This window comes from Prionailurus bengalensis, chromosome A1 (assembly GCF_016509475.1).
Source record: "Prionailurus bengalensis isolate Pbe53 chromosome A1, Fcat_Pben_1.1_paternal_pri, whole genome shotgun sequence".
NCBI lineage: Eukaryota > Metazoa > Chordata > Mammalia > Carnivora > Felidae > Prionailurus > Prionailurus bengalensis.
In genome coordinates, this window is record NC_057343.1 from 14,644,530 (window position 1) to 14,658,647 (window position 14,118).

The 14,118-nt window shown below is 40.8% G+C and overlaps 1 protein-coding gene across 6 annotated transcripts in view; it reads right to left on the minus strand.

Annotated features, from left to right (window-relative positions):
- Window positions 1-323: 323 nt before the first annotated feature.
- Window positions 324-14,118, minus strand: part of DCLK1 (doublecortin like kinase 1) — a 346,275-nt gene continuing 332,480 nt past the window's right edge. For all 6 annotated transcript variants that reach the window (XM_043576843.1, XM_043576859.1, XM_043576833.1 and 3 more), the window contains one exon: window positions 324-6,015. In XM_043576843.1, the coding sequence (XP_043432778.1) occupies window positions 5,851-6,015 (165 nt within the window). In that variant the 3' untranslated portion in view covers window positions 324-5,850. The remainder of the gene's footprint in view (window positions 6,016-14,118) is intronic.

Consider the following 14,118-nt stretch of genomic DNA (forward strand, 5'->3'; position numbering starts at 1 on the left):
TATTTGATTTCTTTGTGTTTATCCAAGTCACTGGCCCAGGCAGGAAGGTAATATATGAAAAGGGACATTTTTGAAATAGTTGTTTTTGAATTATGCCCATGAAATATACACTCTGCTGTGGGGGACATGTGGGAAAGCTACACTCTGACCGCATGACTAATTTTTAAAGCCTTGCATAGAGAGAATTCCCCCCAAGAACACAGCTGGGTTATTCCTTCGTGGACTGAATGTGTCAATTATGAATTGAACTAAAATGAAATTTTACTCCATTATGACAAAGGGAACTGAAGAGTGGACGCTGCAGCTAGGGCATTACATAGTAGTTCATACACCAAGTACTATTATTTTATTAACTTTAAGAACATGTTTTACATAAAAACAGGCAACATCAAAAAAGCTCAGTTGATAAATAAACATAATATATCACAGATGATTTCATTCCACATTAACCTACATTTATTAGCTTAAACTGAGAGATTAGGGAAAAAATTTGATCTCATTCCAGCTTTAATCACGGATACAAATCGTTTGAAAGTTATTTCATTAAGATTCTGAAAATCAAAGATTAACCTATGCCATCTGATCCATGCAGCAATTGATAAATTCAGTATTTTCAAAGGAAACATTGAATTTTTTTCTTGCACCAAATTGAAACCTTCCAGAAACTTGTTTAAACACATCAAGTACCTAGCCCACCTTTTTAGTATGCATGAGCAAAATACTATTTAATTTCACACTCAACTAATCCTTTAATAATTTTCTTTCAGCCAGAATGAAAAAGGCTATTATTAATTTCCTAATAAAATTAAAAAAAAATAGTTATCGAGGATATGACTCTAACCTTGGACCAGTTTCAATTTCTTTTTATTTTTTTCTGAGCAGACATCAAAGATTAATGTCAATGGCAAGTGAGAAATTGTCCCTAGAGAACTATTCAAGGTCTTTTTCTTACCACATTCGATTGGACTGGAATGAATTGACATTATAGCATCTTTATCATCACTTTTAAAATCCTACTTTCTCTTAATACCGACAGTGAAGGCTTTTAGAACTATTATTTACTTTAAATTAATAAAGTATATCACAGACAAAAATATACAATTTTACATTAAAGCAACATTAAGGGTCTCCATTCAGCTGACCAAAAGAGAATGTTGAGGAAATTTACAGGTATGGTTTAATTATAGAGATCGCTTTTCCTTTAGGGAAAAAGAAGGAAACTAGGTTTCTCTCTTGTCTCCAAGGGCAAGATATTGCAAACCTCATGATCAAAACACCTGCCAGTTAGAAGCTCGATCACTGAAAAATGATCACCGCAGCTCCAGCGTTGAAGTCTATCAACAACAAAACCAAAGGGAGAGAACCCCCCCCCACTCTCACCCGAGGTATTCTAAGCCTCTACACTGAATTTCCTGTTTCCCACCAGTTTACGACCCTTAATGTTACTAGATGGATGGTTGCATATTTGAGATGATTAAAAAATAAAAGACTGGCTTAAAAGCACCTCCTCCTCAAGTATGTAATTACATACAAATTAAAGATTCCTTCTGACAGTCCTAGGAACCCCATTTGTTACTGTGTTATGTATAAGCACCATTGAGCCAATTTTAAAGCACATTTGCAGTAATCAAATGTTTAGTGTCTTCAAGTTTTGTTGATTTATTTGCCTTTAAACAACAAAAAAAGTGTAAAGTGTGTTAATTTATGCTCTTACCGTATCTGAACTGACAAAATGTTAATTTTGGAAGTGCTTTTAATCACCGTTTTCCCCCAACAGACAAGAATGGCTTCGTGATGATTAAATAAAGAAATCCATATCTCCAACAGAAGCATATATCTGACCCTCTATCACTCCATGCAAAGTAAGGGTCGGTCTGAGAGTATTTTCCCTAAACTCCTAATGGAAATGGCAGACAACACGCAGGAAAGGCTAACCTTTGAACAGACCAACTTCAAGTTTTTTAAAGGTCTTTGGACCAAAAAAAAAAAAAAAATCATGTAGCAGTTTAAAAAATTAATTTACAAATTATAGAAAAGATGTTATCTACAGTATATGCCAGGTGACTCATTAATTTTTGTTTAAACCCACATCCAAATGAATCATTACATTAAAACTACCATCTTGGATCTTGGTGCTTTCCAAAATTCTGAACTTACAGTGAAGAAGGGGACACAACCCAATTTTTTGTTGTCATTGCCCCTTTCTGGGGGAGAATTAGGCAGAAAAGAGAAGGAAGCGAAACCTTCACTCTTTGGTGCAGGCCCTATACAGCAAACTTCAGCCTGGGGCACCTTTTTATGGTCAAATTAAAAACCTTTGAAAACAGAAGTTTATCATGGAAATGCTGACAGATCCTTACCCTGAGAAGGGCTAGCAGCAACGCAGTAATATTAGGAAAGCTGTTCCTCAAGCACAATGGCACTTCAGCGTGGGGTACAGAGTTGTCTAATGGGTGCCATTGGTCAGCAAACGACCGTGATTTAATGTGCCTGAGCCTCGGTCGCACAGTAGCTCTGTGACCCTCTACGCTAAACCAATTTTTCTTTTCTTTTCTTTTCTTTTTTTTTCCAACTGAAATATGCCTCAAAGGGTAAAGGATTGCAATTTTAGCCTTCATTCGTGGATATATTGCCTTCTTTCAACAATATCTGACAGGCCTGTTAACCACCACCCATGGGGGTGCTGGGCATTGCGAGAAGGTCTCACTGAATACAAAACACCAAGTGTTTTCAGCAGTTTATTTGTATTTTTTTTCTCTGCTTATTTGAATATGCACCACGTGTAAGTTAGGTGAGGGCTACGGTAAAAACATTTTCAATGACTGAAATCTTACTTTTCCTGCTAATGATTGGAGCAAATCACGTATTCATTGATTATGATGAAGAAAATGATTTCTGCTACATTGTTGAGAAAAAATGTGTTCATCAATATGAACAGTTCTCATCTAACAGAGATGATTTACATGATGCAAGCCATGAAGTTCTTTAATTAGTCTACTACCAAACTGAAAAGGTGAATCTAAAAATTCCCTTGAAGATACCATATGGTTGGTCATGTATCAATAAAGGAAAGACAGTCCCCATCACCAGGCCACCACCATAAGAGCTATATTAAATACTTAGGAAAAAAATATGGAAACACTGTGGCAATGATTAAATTGATAATTACAGAGATACACTGCCATAATGGTACATATATATTCTATGATAAAGTAAAATAGAAAATAAGATCAATTTGGTTATAGAAATTCCTTAAAGAACACCACCACTTAATTATTTCAAACTTGAACTATCCCAAGAATGTTGTGAAAAAAATTAGAAAGCACTGGCTAAAAGCAAAGCAGTCTGGATACACCAATGTAATCAGCATGCCTTGTGCTTGTCTGTTAACCCTCTGAGTACATCTCTGACATTCAGAATCTCAATAGCTTAATGCTGAAGATTGCATTCCATCTGATTACTCAATATTTCTACTTGACAGGTCACATTCCACTGTTTATTCAGCATAAATCACTCAAATTCTACAGCGATGCGCTGGGATCCCCATGTTCAATGGGCCCTGCATTCCTCCAAGCTGCCGCTCTGCAGTGTGCCGGGAAACACTCCACAGCTTTGCAGGGTCCACGGTCCCCCTAGACTTGGATGGAAACAGGCCTGAGCCTTGCACTGTATGCTCTGTACATGGAGGTTGTAGCAATATACGTAACTCCCATGGGAAAAACAGTAATTCAGAGAAAGAAACGAAAGTGACGGTCTATCGCAGGTAGGTCTCTGCCCATAGGATTCTTCATATTCACACATTTAAAGTTGAGGCCAACCTATACAGCTCCTCTTTAGGCTCAGGATAGTGCTTTGCTTTATAGGTCTAGAGAAAGCAGTAATTTCTGACTGGTTCAAGGTATTTTACTAATATGGTATCTACCTACACACCAACACCCTTCCTGGTATTCGGTCCTCCCCTCCCCATCCCAAACCTAACCGACTTGTGCTACTTTGCGACGAGTACGCTACCATTCCAGAACTCTCTCAAACGGGGGTGGGGATTCTCAATAAATAATCTACTGTTTACATGTCAGGACAACGCAGACCAAAGAGATAAACCAAAATGTGGAAGAGCAAAAAATTGGGGACACTCCGTTGCAAAAGTTATGACATGTTGTGGTTTTAAAATATATATTAATACAGACCATACTTTATGAGTTGAAGAGTGAAAAGCAGCAATTGAAGACCAATGTCTATTTGAAAATAAAGAACTGACTCTACAAGTTTCAAGACTTTCAGATACTGAAGTATATTCAAAACAGAGACAATAAGTTGCCAATTTCATGAGCCATCACTCACTGGTTGTCTCCTGGATCACATTGCTGAGCAAACCTTAGCAGGACATTTGAGCTGGATCCCTGTCTCCAAGACACCGTGGCTAGCCTCTTCTCTAAGCACTGCAGTGACACACTGGAAGCCGCAGGTCCCCATTCTGAAATGGGACACATTCCAGAAGAAACTCATAGGGGATACAGGGCTGGGTTTTGAGAAAGGTTTGGTAACGGGAGTGAAAACGCAGGTCTCAGACAGGACTTGGCCCAAAGGGAGAAAAACACGTCTCTGTGGACAGCTAAAGACAGTGGGATTAAAATGTCATCTTGGGGAACAGCAGTTTTATTCTCAGGGGTACCTTGTAGGTCCTCATCCTGTTCTTCCTGGGAGGCTGCACTTAGGTAACCTAAAGGTGCACATGGAATTCTCCTACCAATGGGTTGATTTCTTAAAGCCCATTTTTAGAACATTCTGGATTGTGCTTTCTCCTTGGCCACCTTGCAAAGCACCTGCCTCTAGTATCCCTGTGCCCCCGGACTCCTGTGTATGGATTTCATACTCTACACGGATTTCACAATGAAGACTGCAGTGTGTGAAAAGCAGGTAAGAAAAAGAACAGGATCTTGTTTCCTCTTTCTGTCTGAAACCCCAGCCCTATAGAGCACCTGGCAATTTATTGCTCTTTCCCACCAGTTGTTTTTATTCCTATAGATGTCTCATCCTGAGCGGGCAGACCCTCATTCACCAAGCACAAGACGAGATATGGTGACTTCCGAGGGTCTGTGCTGGAACTAGCAGCAGCTGATGTGGAAGCAGCATTTCTGGGGCATCATCAGGCCGTCTTCACACGGAGAGAATTTGGGGGAAGGGGGCGCCATCTAGTTCCTGGGGTCAGGCTGTTTTGTCTCAGACCCAACTGCCTCCGCTGGGGATGCAGGGCTCACGGCAGCTGACAGTCATCCCTCGAGTGAAAAAAGTCCCTTTCATCATGGGATTGTGAAAGAGAGGTCTTCTGTCTAAGTTATAAGCCTGCTATATTCTAAACCCACAAAAAACGACAAGCAAGATATCGTTCGAGATGTCCTTCTCGTCTGGACATCTCAGCATCTAATAACATCCCTTGATCTGCAGCAAAATCAAGAAACACGTGTGTACACATCCAGAGGCCTGAAAATTTCCCCAGGGGTTCTCCGTCAAATCCTATGCACTCAGAGGGTTAACATGTGCTATATTACATACTGCAGATCCTAGTTTGACTGATGAACACATTCATTGCTTCTATGTTTAAAAAAGTTGCAGATTAGCCTTAACCCTTTGAGGACCCTGTTAGCAGCAAGGTGCCATCTTCGCAAACGACGTGTGGTCATCTCATTGAGCCAAGAGAAATCGCTACAACGATACCAGAAAACACGCTTTCTGTTCCGCCATTCAAGCATTGAGTGCTAGATAGATCAGATGAAACCGTTTTACATAAATTTGGAAAAAAATCTCAGAGTCTCAAAGGGTTAAGCTAGGACTTCGAGTCAAAGGGTCTTCTTAAAAGGGCGAGTTTGGGGAGCGAACAGTCTCGGATGAGCTTGGGGAGTAGTCTTCCGATTCCGAGTTGAGTTCGGGTGGAGCTGGCTGGGCCTTGTACCGGCTCTTCACATCCTGGTTGCGTCTTCGTCGGAAAACCTGCCTCTCCTTATCAAGAGCGGTGGTCTAGCAGGGGCATAAAATGAGAAAGAGGACAATTAGGCTGAAGGAAGTGGCTAAAGAAACACTTTCTGGAACTTGGTGAGGTCAGAAAAAGATGCTGGCCAGCTTAACTGTTCCACTGTGGCTCGCTTTGGCTGCCAAGAGCCACCACGGCCGGGGAGCTCTCTGCTCCCCGCAAATGCAGCTCCTTAGAGCGCCTGGTCATGACATGGGGAGGCACAGGCAGGATGGATGATGTCGTGGGTTCAACCTCTTCCCAGCCCTACCCAGCCTTCCCCTAGCTCCACATCTATTCCCCTTGGTGGCTCCCAGGCGGGCTAGAGCGCCCCTGGGAAATGGGAGCCCCAGGCCCGTGTGTCTGACAAGGGAGGACGCCAGGCGTGCCTCATTCATCAACATTCAGCTCAGGGCGGCTGTATAATAAAGATGAAAGGTGATGAAGTTGTCAGACATGGAAACAGAGCCACGAGCTCATCCTGTTATTTTAGCACCTCCTCATTCTAAATTATCTTATTATCTGTTGATGAGGGAGTGTGGCTGAATCTCTGGGAAGGACCGGTTTCATTTTAATGAAACCGATGCCTGAAATGGAGAACTGCTTTGAGTGCAATTAAACCAAACGGAAACCCTCCCATGGATTTAACTTTACAAAGTTCATTTTCATTGCAGTATGTGGTAATTTATGAAACAGAGATTCGATTTTGTAGGTATTCCAATTCCGGGTCTCTATGCCTCGTTTTGCTGATGAAACCTCAGATGATCTCCAGGATGTGCTACCCAGCCGCAGCTCTGGAAGTTATTATGACATCAGAATTGGGAACGCATGACTTCATTACAGATTTAAAGGGTGTGGGGAGGAACGGGGTCATTACAGAGAAACCTTACACAGAGAGCAGAAGAGTAGGTACAAAGCCTGAAGAAAAATATAGACGACATATAAAAGTTGAAGGCGTCCTGGTTTGAAAGTCTCTCTTTAAAAGGATGTAGCCTGGAGGTTATTCTGCTTTTAAGAGATTACTTTTCCTCTGTAGGGATATGTACCACCATTTTTTCCTCTTGAAAATTTACTGTTAGCTTCTTCAAAGAACAGAGATAAATTTATAGCCAGCCTGGTTCTGAGAACAAAGTGAAAACTAAGCCCCTCATACAATTGCGGTGCAGCATTAGAGCAATCTTAGATCTCAAATAGGGCAATCAAAGTTCCAAAATGAAGTAATAAAGAGCAAAAGAGTGCCAGTGTGTAGGAACCAGTACAGTAAATGGCTTCGTTAGGCTGAACTGCTCTGCTTTAAAAACTACCCACATACTGAAGAGCAGTGTTACAAATCAATGAGGAAGATAAACCTGAATAATTCACTTCTCCTTTCACTAGATCGTTAACACAATGATTCAATAACTGGTTTGTTGAAACATCCACCTTTGATTCCTTTACTTGCAGAGTTTTTAAGGATATATATATATATATACATATATATATATATATATATATATATGTATATATATATAGTTTTTGGTCTTCTACCCACCGACTTTATGATATTTTCAGCATCATAAACCCAAATTCCTAACTTTATTTAAAACATGGTAAAGTTACGACACATGGTATTTTGCTTTCAAAGCAAACTGAAAATGTTCTGTTTGTGTAGATTTGAATGTTTGTAAAAAAAATAGACGTCTATTTAGTCTGACTTACATAAAAACCATTCTGTAGTTAATCCAAGAGGAATATAAACTCTCCTCTTGGTCATAAAAAATATTTCTATTCCTACCTTCTTGAGAAAGAAAAAGTCATTGGCATTGGACTACATACTGACTGGTGGACTGAGACTTTCTGGTGTGGAGACGAAAAGCACATTGGGATTGTAGTCAGGAATTTTGAGTCCTGCTCTGTCCATCACTGGCTGTGTAAACGATTTACTCAGTTCTTAGTTAAGTAAGCAACAGTAATAATCCCTTCCCGCTCGCCCAGAATTGCCCTAGGTAAGATGTGCAAATGCTTTTTAAATGGCTGAGATGCTCTGAAATGAAGGCTTTCCCCCAGACCCCTCTTACAATTTTAAAATTAAGTAACTGCAGGTCAGAGAAAAACATTCAAAACCAAGCTCCCATCAGAACTCATCTCAGGGCACTCTCCCTTCCTTCTTCCTTTCATCGGCACCTTCTCCATATGTATTTCATCTCCTCATAATCTACTCAATTACTCCAAATCATGCTCTCGGCTGCAGTCACTGAAATGGGCCATTTCTCCATAAATCCTGCAAGTCAGTCTATGCAGAGGCTGGTGGCACTCAATGTTGAGCCTGTGCTTGGATGATCCCATTCCCTTTATTCTCACTTGCGTTTCTCCAGATCCTTTCAAGGGCAGCCATATTCTCTCCCTTACTCGTCGTTCTGCCTGGAGAACCCTTGCCCTGGCCCCTTTAAAACCGGTCAGGTCTCGCCACTCCTGCCACTTTCTCTAGTTAGCAGCCTTCTAAATGTTTGCCCTGGTAGATGAACCCTGGTGCTCAAACGCTCCCATGCTTTTAGTTGCGCCACTAACCAGGAACTTCAGAGCAGTTCTTTCTAGAAATCTATCATGTCATGATCACATGTCATGGAATAAAGGTGGGATGGTTGTTTCTGTTGGATTCATAGACTCTTAGAATGGAAAGAGAATTCATAAAGCAGTCTTTGTCCAATGCTTTGCCTTTATAAGCAGGGAAACTGAAGCCCAGGCATGTGGAGAGACTTGCCTGAATCGCATCACTAACTAGGAACAGCACTCAGTTCTCCCAGTGCAGAAGGAGGAGAAAGAAAACTCTTCCCAATTACTCTGAAGTCTGTTGAAACAGAATGAAATGGAGCCACCACGTGCCAGTAGCTCACTCTTTCTTTGTTTCCAACCAGAATGAGCTGGGGAGAAAACACTGACCACAAGCAGCATCAAAGGACTAAAAACCAGGGCTTTCCCATGCTGATTGGCCTGACAAGCCCTCTGTTTCAGGGACAGCGAGCATGTACAATCCCACTCCGGGCCTGTAAACCCCTAGGGAGGCTTGTATCTGATGACACAAAGCCTACAGTTTCCTACCCACCCACGTCCTTGTAATATTCTCAAGGCCTACACAACTAATGACTGGGGTTCCCAAACAACTTGCTCTCAAAGATGCTCCAGATGGGGGTGACTGTCTTTAGGCCTTGCTTCCCTGGGTTCCTGCTCACTCTGCTTCCAGCTCCATGACTGTGGTTCATTTTACTAACATCCTCCTTGTCTGTGTTCCATGAAGCCTAAGTTTTGCTATTGCTGTGCACCCTGCCTATATCACAATCGCCTCTAACTCACGGTCTTCCCTGCCACACTGTAGACTCTTTGGAAGGCAAGATCAAGTCTTGGGCATCCTCTCTGTGTTCTCCACAGTTCACAGCACACAATAGATACTCTGCAAATATTGCAGCTTTTGAAATATGGGAAAGTACAACAGAGGTCACATTATTTCCCCTGTTAAGTACCCAGCCCCCGTCCATCCTGTACATAGCTGACAGGTCAATTATCCCCAGGTCCGATTTATTTATAATTCCTCATAAAGCCCAACTTCTCGTCCTAACATTCACGATGTGTTTACAGGACACACTTCCAGGGTCTCATTTTTGGAATTACTCAGTCACCTGCAGACTTACTGTTCTCCATTAGCGGACACTTGATTTTCTTGCACAGCTTCCATTTACTCTGTTTACGGTTAACCATACCTCAGTTTCCCTTTCGATGTGCCCTGCTCCTGTACTGTGTGGTTCCAGTGAAGATGACCATAGTCCCATCTTTGAAAGTGGGACAAGGATGGGCTTGTGACCCAGGAGCAACCATGAGCCTAGTGCACTGCCCAACATCCACAACTGGCTCAGCAGGGCTACCCAAGCCAGTTAATAGGACGCAAGAAGGTTTTCACTGGAATTTCACATTTATAATGAATCCCAATTGTGGAAGGATGGTGGGCTTGGAGCTGCTTCCTACCTCCTAGTACCATGTGAAGCTCCAGTCTAAAGGCAACATAGGGAGGCAGAGTGGAGGGATGGAAAGAAACCATGACATGGCTGAGTGCTGAATCCATCCATCACTGAAGCCAGACCCAACCTTGGAACCTTTCAGATTAGATGAAATAATAAATTTCTTTTTTTGTTTAAGCCAGTTTGGTTTGGGTATTAGTCACCTGCAATTAAAGAAGTCCTAACTGATGTGTCTCTGAGTACGCTTCAATCATTCTTGCCCTACGTCTTGGCTCAAGTGCTCACCTATCTGACATTACTTCTCCTCCTTCCTGTCCACTCAAATTTATCCATGTTCTGAGATTTGATCAAACTCAAATCTCGATGGTAGAATCTGAAACTTCTTTGCATTTTCCAGAATGCCTAGCGACTGTGGCACATATATTAGAAACATATTAAATATTTCTCAATTAATAGGGGATTAAACTATTTTAGATGATTATGTGCCTTCTGAATAACAACCAAAAAAATGGGACTCTATAATACAAAAGCAACTCTATAATACAAAAGAGTAAGAACTTAAAAGCATCACAAGTTAATATTTAAGGATACAGCATGATCAAATGGTTATGTGACATAAAGTTAATATTCTCTCACACTCATATCATTATCTATCTACTCAACAACCACTTATTGCAAAATTCTCGTCATGGTAAACTGATGGTAAAACATGGTGAACTGTCATCTATCATAGCTTTAGAATTTTAATTGTGACTATAAAATGAACTTGCGTCTAAAGTATATGTAGTCTGGGGCACCTATGTGGCTCAGTCAGTTAAGTGTCCCACTCTTGATTTCAGCCCAGGTCATGATCTCATGGTTCATGAGATCAGTTCATGAAATCAAGCCCGGCATCAGGCTCAGCAAAGAGCCTGCTTGGGAATATCCCTCTCCCTCTCTCTCTCTCTGCCCCTCCCCTGCTCACCCGCTCTCTCTCAAAATAAATAAATAAACTTAAAAATATATAGTATGACAGTTCAAATTTTACACTCGAATTCTGTAGACTCCATTTGTAGTACAAAACAGATGAATTCACCAAGATAACAGAACAATGTGCTATTCCATAATTTTAAAAAGTTATTGCTACACAATATATATTCAATCCAACTGCCAGTTTATTTCTCCCCCCAAAAAGCATTCAAAACACCACTTTTCCCCTTAAGTGCTGCATCACAAATTTAAATTCTGGTCCCTTTCAATGATTTCTGGCAGGCTGCTTTCCTCTTTATCAATTACCAAAATTCCCAGTATCAAGCAAATAGGGTCTCTCCTTAATGCCTGTCTTTGTAAGGGAAGTTTGTCCTCATGTAGAGCCTGGACGTTCCATTAAAACTTAAGACTTCCTAACAGATTTATTATTCTATTAGTTATTTTGCTCAGTTTGTAGGTTTGTTAGAACCGACATGAACGGCCTTGCAGTAGAATTCCCAAGTGTCTCCTCAGTAAGTTATCACTTTGTTAAGAACTCATAAGAGAATCTGAAGCCCGCATTATCACATTTTGGTGCTAATTACCACAGGTTAGAGGTGAGCAAGAAATCTCTTGAGATTCTGGAGTTGACCGGTAGTAACCAAATATGAAGTTCTAATCTAGTTACTTAAAATATGTACCAAATAACAACTGCTATCCTGTGTACTGAGTTACAGCTAAATAATAGCGTACTGGGGGATCCTGGCAAACAGTACACATAGATGACCGTATAAAATGATAAGGAGAAACTAATATAAACCTGTCCTACACAGAAGAAACACTACCTCAGACTGTAAGTTCTTGATTATCACAGTGTCCTTGGGAGCTGCTGGATCAAGTGTGAAAACTAAGGAATGGTAAAACAATGCCAGTGACCTCAACAATTCAGGTGGCTATACACACAGTAGTTGGAAGTCTTGGAGAAATTAACATCCATCAGATTTTGGTGTCTGGTGCAATACCAAGCATGCATGAATAAAAGACAGCGCTTGCCTATTACTGAAGAAATATATTCCAACAACAGACAGAGCTAATGAACTCGGTCACTGGCCTCTTCTGTTACAATGAAGCAATACTATCCCCCTCATAGCACTCAGATATTTTAAATCTTTATTTTTGATGTTACTTTTGGGAATCAGCATAAATATAGAGGCCATATCCATCTAGCATATCTATGAAACGTTGAAGGGAAAATATAGCATGGAGGAGGAAAGTCAGGAATGGATCAAGAATATGAACCAGAACATTAGCTTTGTTTTTGCCAGTCTGCATCACCCGTATCTCTGTAATGTTTGTCTTATTGGGTAGCTTTAGCTTAATCCGCTTGGAAGCAGCAATTGGGGTAAGTCAGGAGAGCTAGCTTTTTGTCCTAGCTCGGCTAATTATGTGTCCTTGGACATGTTTCTTAACCACATTGAGGCCCATAGATGGAAAGGGAGATACAGTGCATGATCCCTAGGGAAACTTTCACCTATGAAATACTATGAATATGCTTAATATCACCATCAATCTACTCTAATGGCTTATGTTTTTCTCTTAGCAAACAATAGGCTTTGCAGTCTATGGATCAAAAATAATTCTGTTCTGCAACACGGGCAGGACTTGCAAGAGATGAACCTCATTTAAGTTGTGAGGCAATGTTTTGTGTCATGGCATAATTATTGGATTTAAGTAACAGCATTTTTCAGAGGCAAACGTTGACTGATTTTCCGTTTTTGCTTTTCTTAATTTATTGCTAGCCATCACAAGTAGTCTTCATTTCATTAATAAAAGAACATTATTGTGCATTTTGCCTTTTAGCCCATCCATTATTCATACTACCAAGGAGACTAAACTGAGGATGCAGCTGTTGGGGCATTAATCTCAGGAACCCTTTCCCTTGCTCGCCCTCACTCTGTAGGGACTGAGCTACGATTTGCTCGCCACTTTGGACATGTTTTGCTTGCTAGTAAAATTAAACTGGCAAATCGATTGAGATAGTCACCTTCCTCGTTTCATTTGGCTTTCTGTCGTGCTTATTATGATTCTGTTTTGTTCTGCTTTCATATCTGTTTGGGGTCTTGCCAGGCGCCGCCCCAGATCTGGATATACGACACGGTATTGCCCTATAGAAATGGCAAAAGGTTGCCTCATGGAATGAAACCTAGTAGCCTTCTAAGCTACTTCCTAGGTGTGACTCTTCAGTGTTATTTCCTTCCTGCCCCAGGCAGAACTGCCCGGATGCTTCTCCACCACCTTTCTTAAACACAGGCTCCTCTTGCTGGTCTGTTCTTAGTGGAATCCCAAATTGTCCCTGCTCTCTAGAATGGGTTTCTGATGGCCTCTCACTGGAGGGTTAAAATTACAGCCACTTGCTGAGCTTAGGCTTCTAGAGGACAAAATCCATGTGCTCCCTCTGCCCTACAGACCCTGATTTTCTCATAAGAGAAGCTAAACTGATCTGCCATCTTGTTTTCCCTTCATCATACTAGTAACCCAAAGCACAACCACAGCCATAATTAACCTTAAGAAAACCTATGGAAATGTAGAAATTACTAAGCAGGTAAGTTATGGGTATTTCTTTTTACTACAAAACAACTTTTTAGCTTTACTGAAAGACTTCCTCTCAGGTTGCTGTAAATGGAATGCTATCCTAGAGCATCTCATACGTAATTTAATTGTCCAAACTTTAATATACTCCAAATCTTTCAAAAACATGTTTATCCTCAAAATTAAGGTTCTTCTATATTAATGGTCCCTTTATTATACAGTTCAATCATTTATTCATTGATTTAACAGACATTTATTGAGGGCCTACTATGTGCCAGACATTCCAGTAGGTGGTAGAGATACAGTTTTTAACAACCCCACCAGATGGTACCTTTTAACTTAGAAATATTTTCCCCCTAGGATGGGAGTGAAACAACTTTTTATGGAAAGGCCAAAGAGTTAATATTTCAGCCTCTGCAGGCCATACGATTCTTTGACCCAAGTATTCAACTCTACCACTGTATGGCAAACAGAGCCATAGACAATTTATAAATGAATGTGTGTGGCCTTGTTCCAATAAGACTTTCTTTACAAAAATAGGCAGTGGGCTAGACTTGGCCCAATGGCTGTAGTGTGCCAATCTCT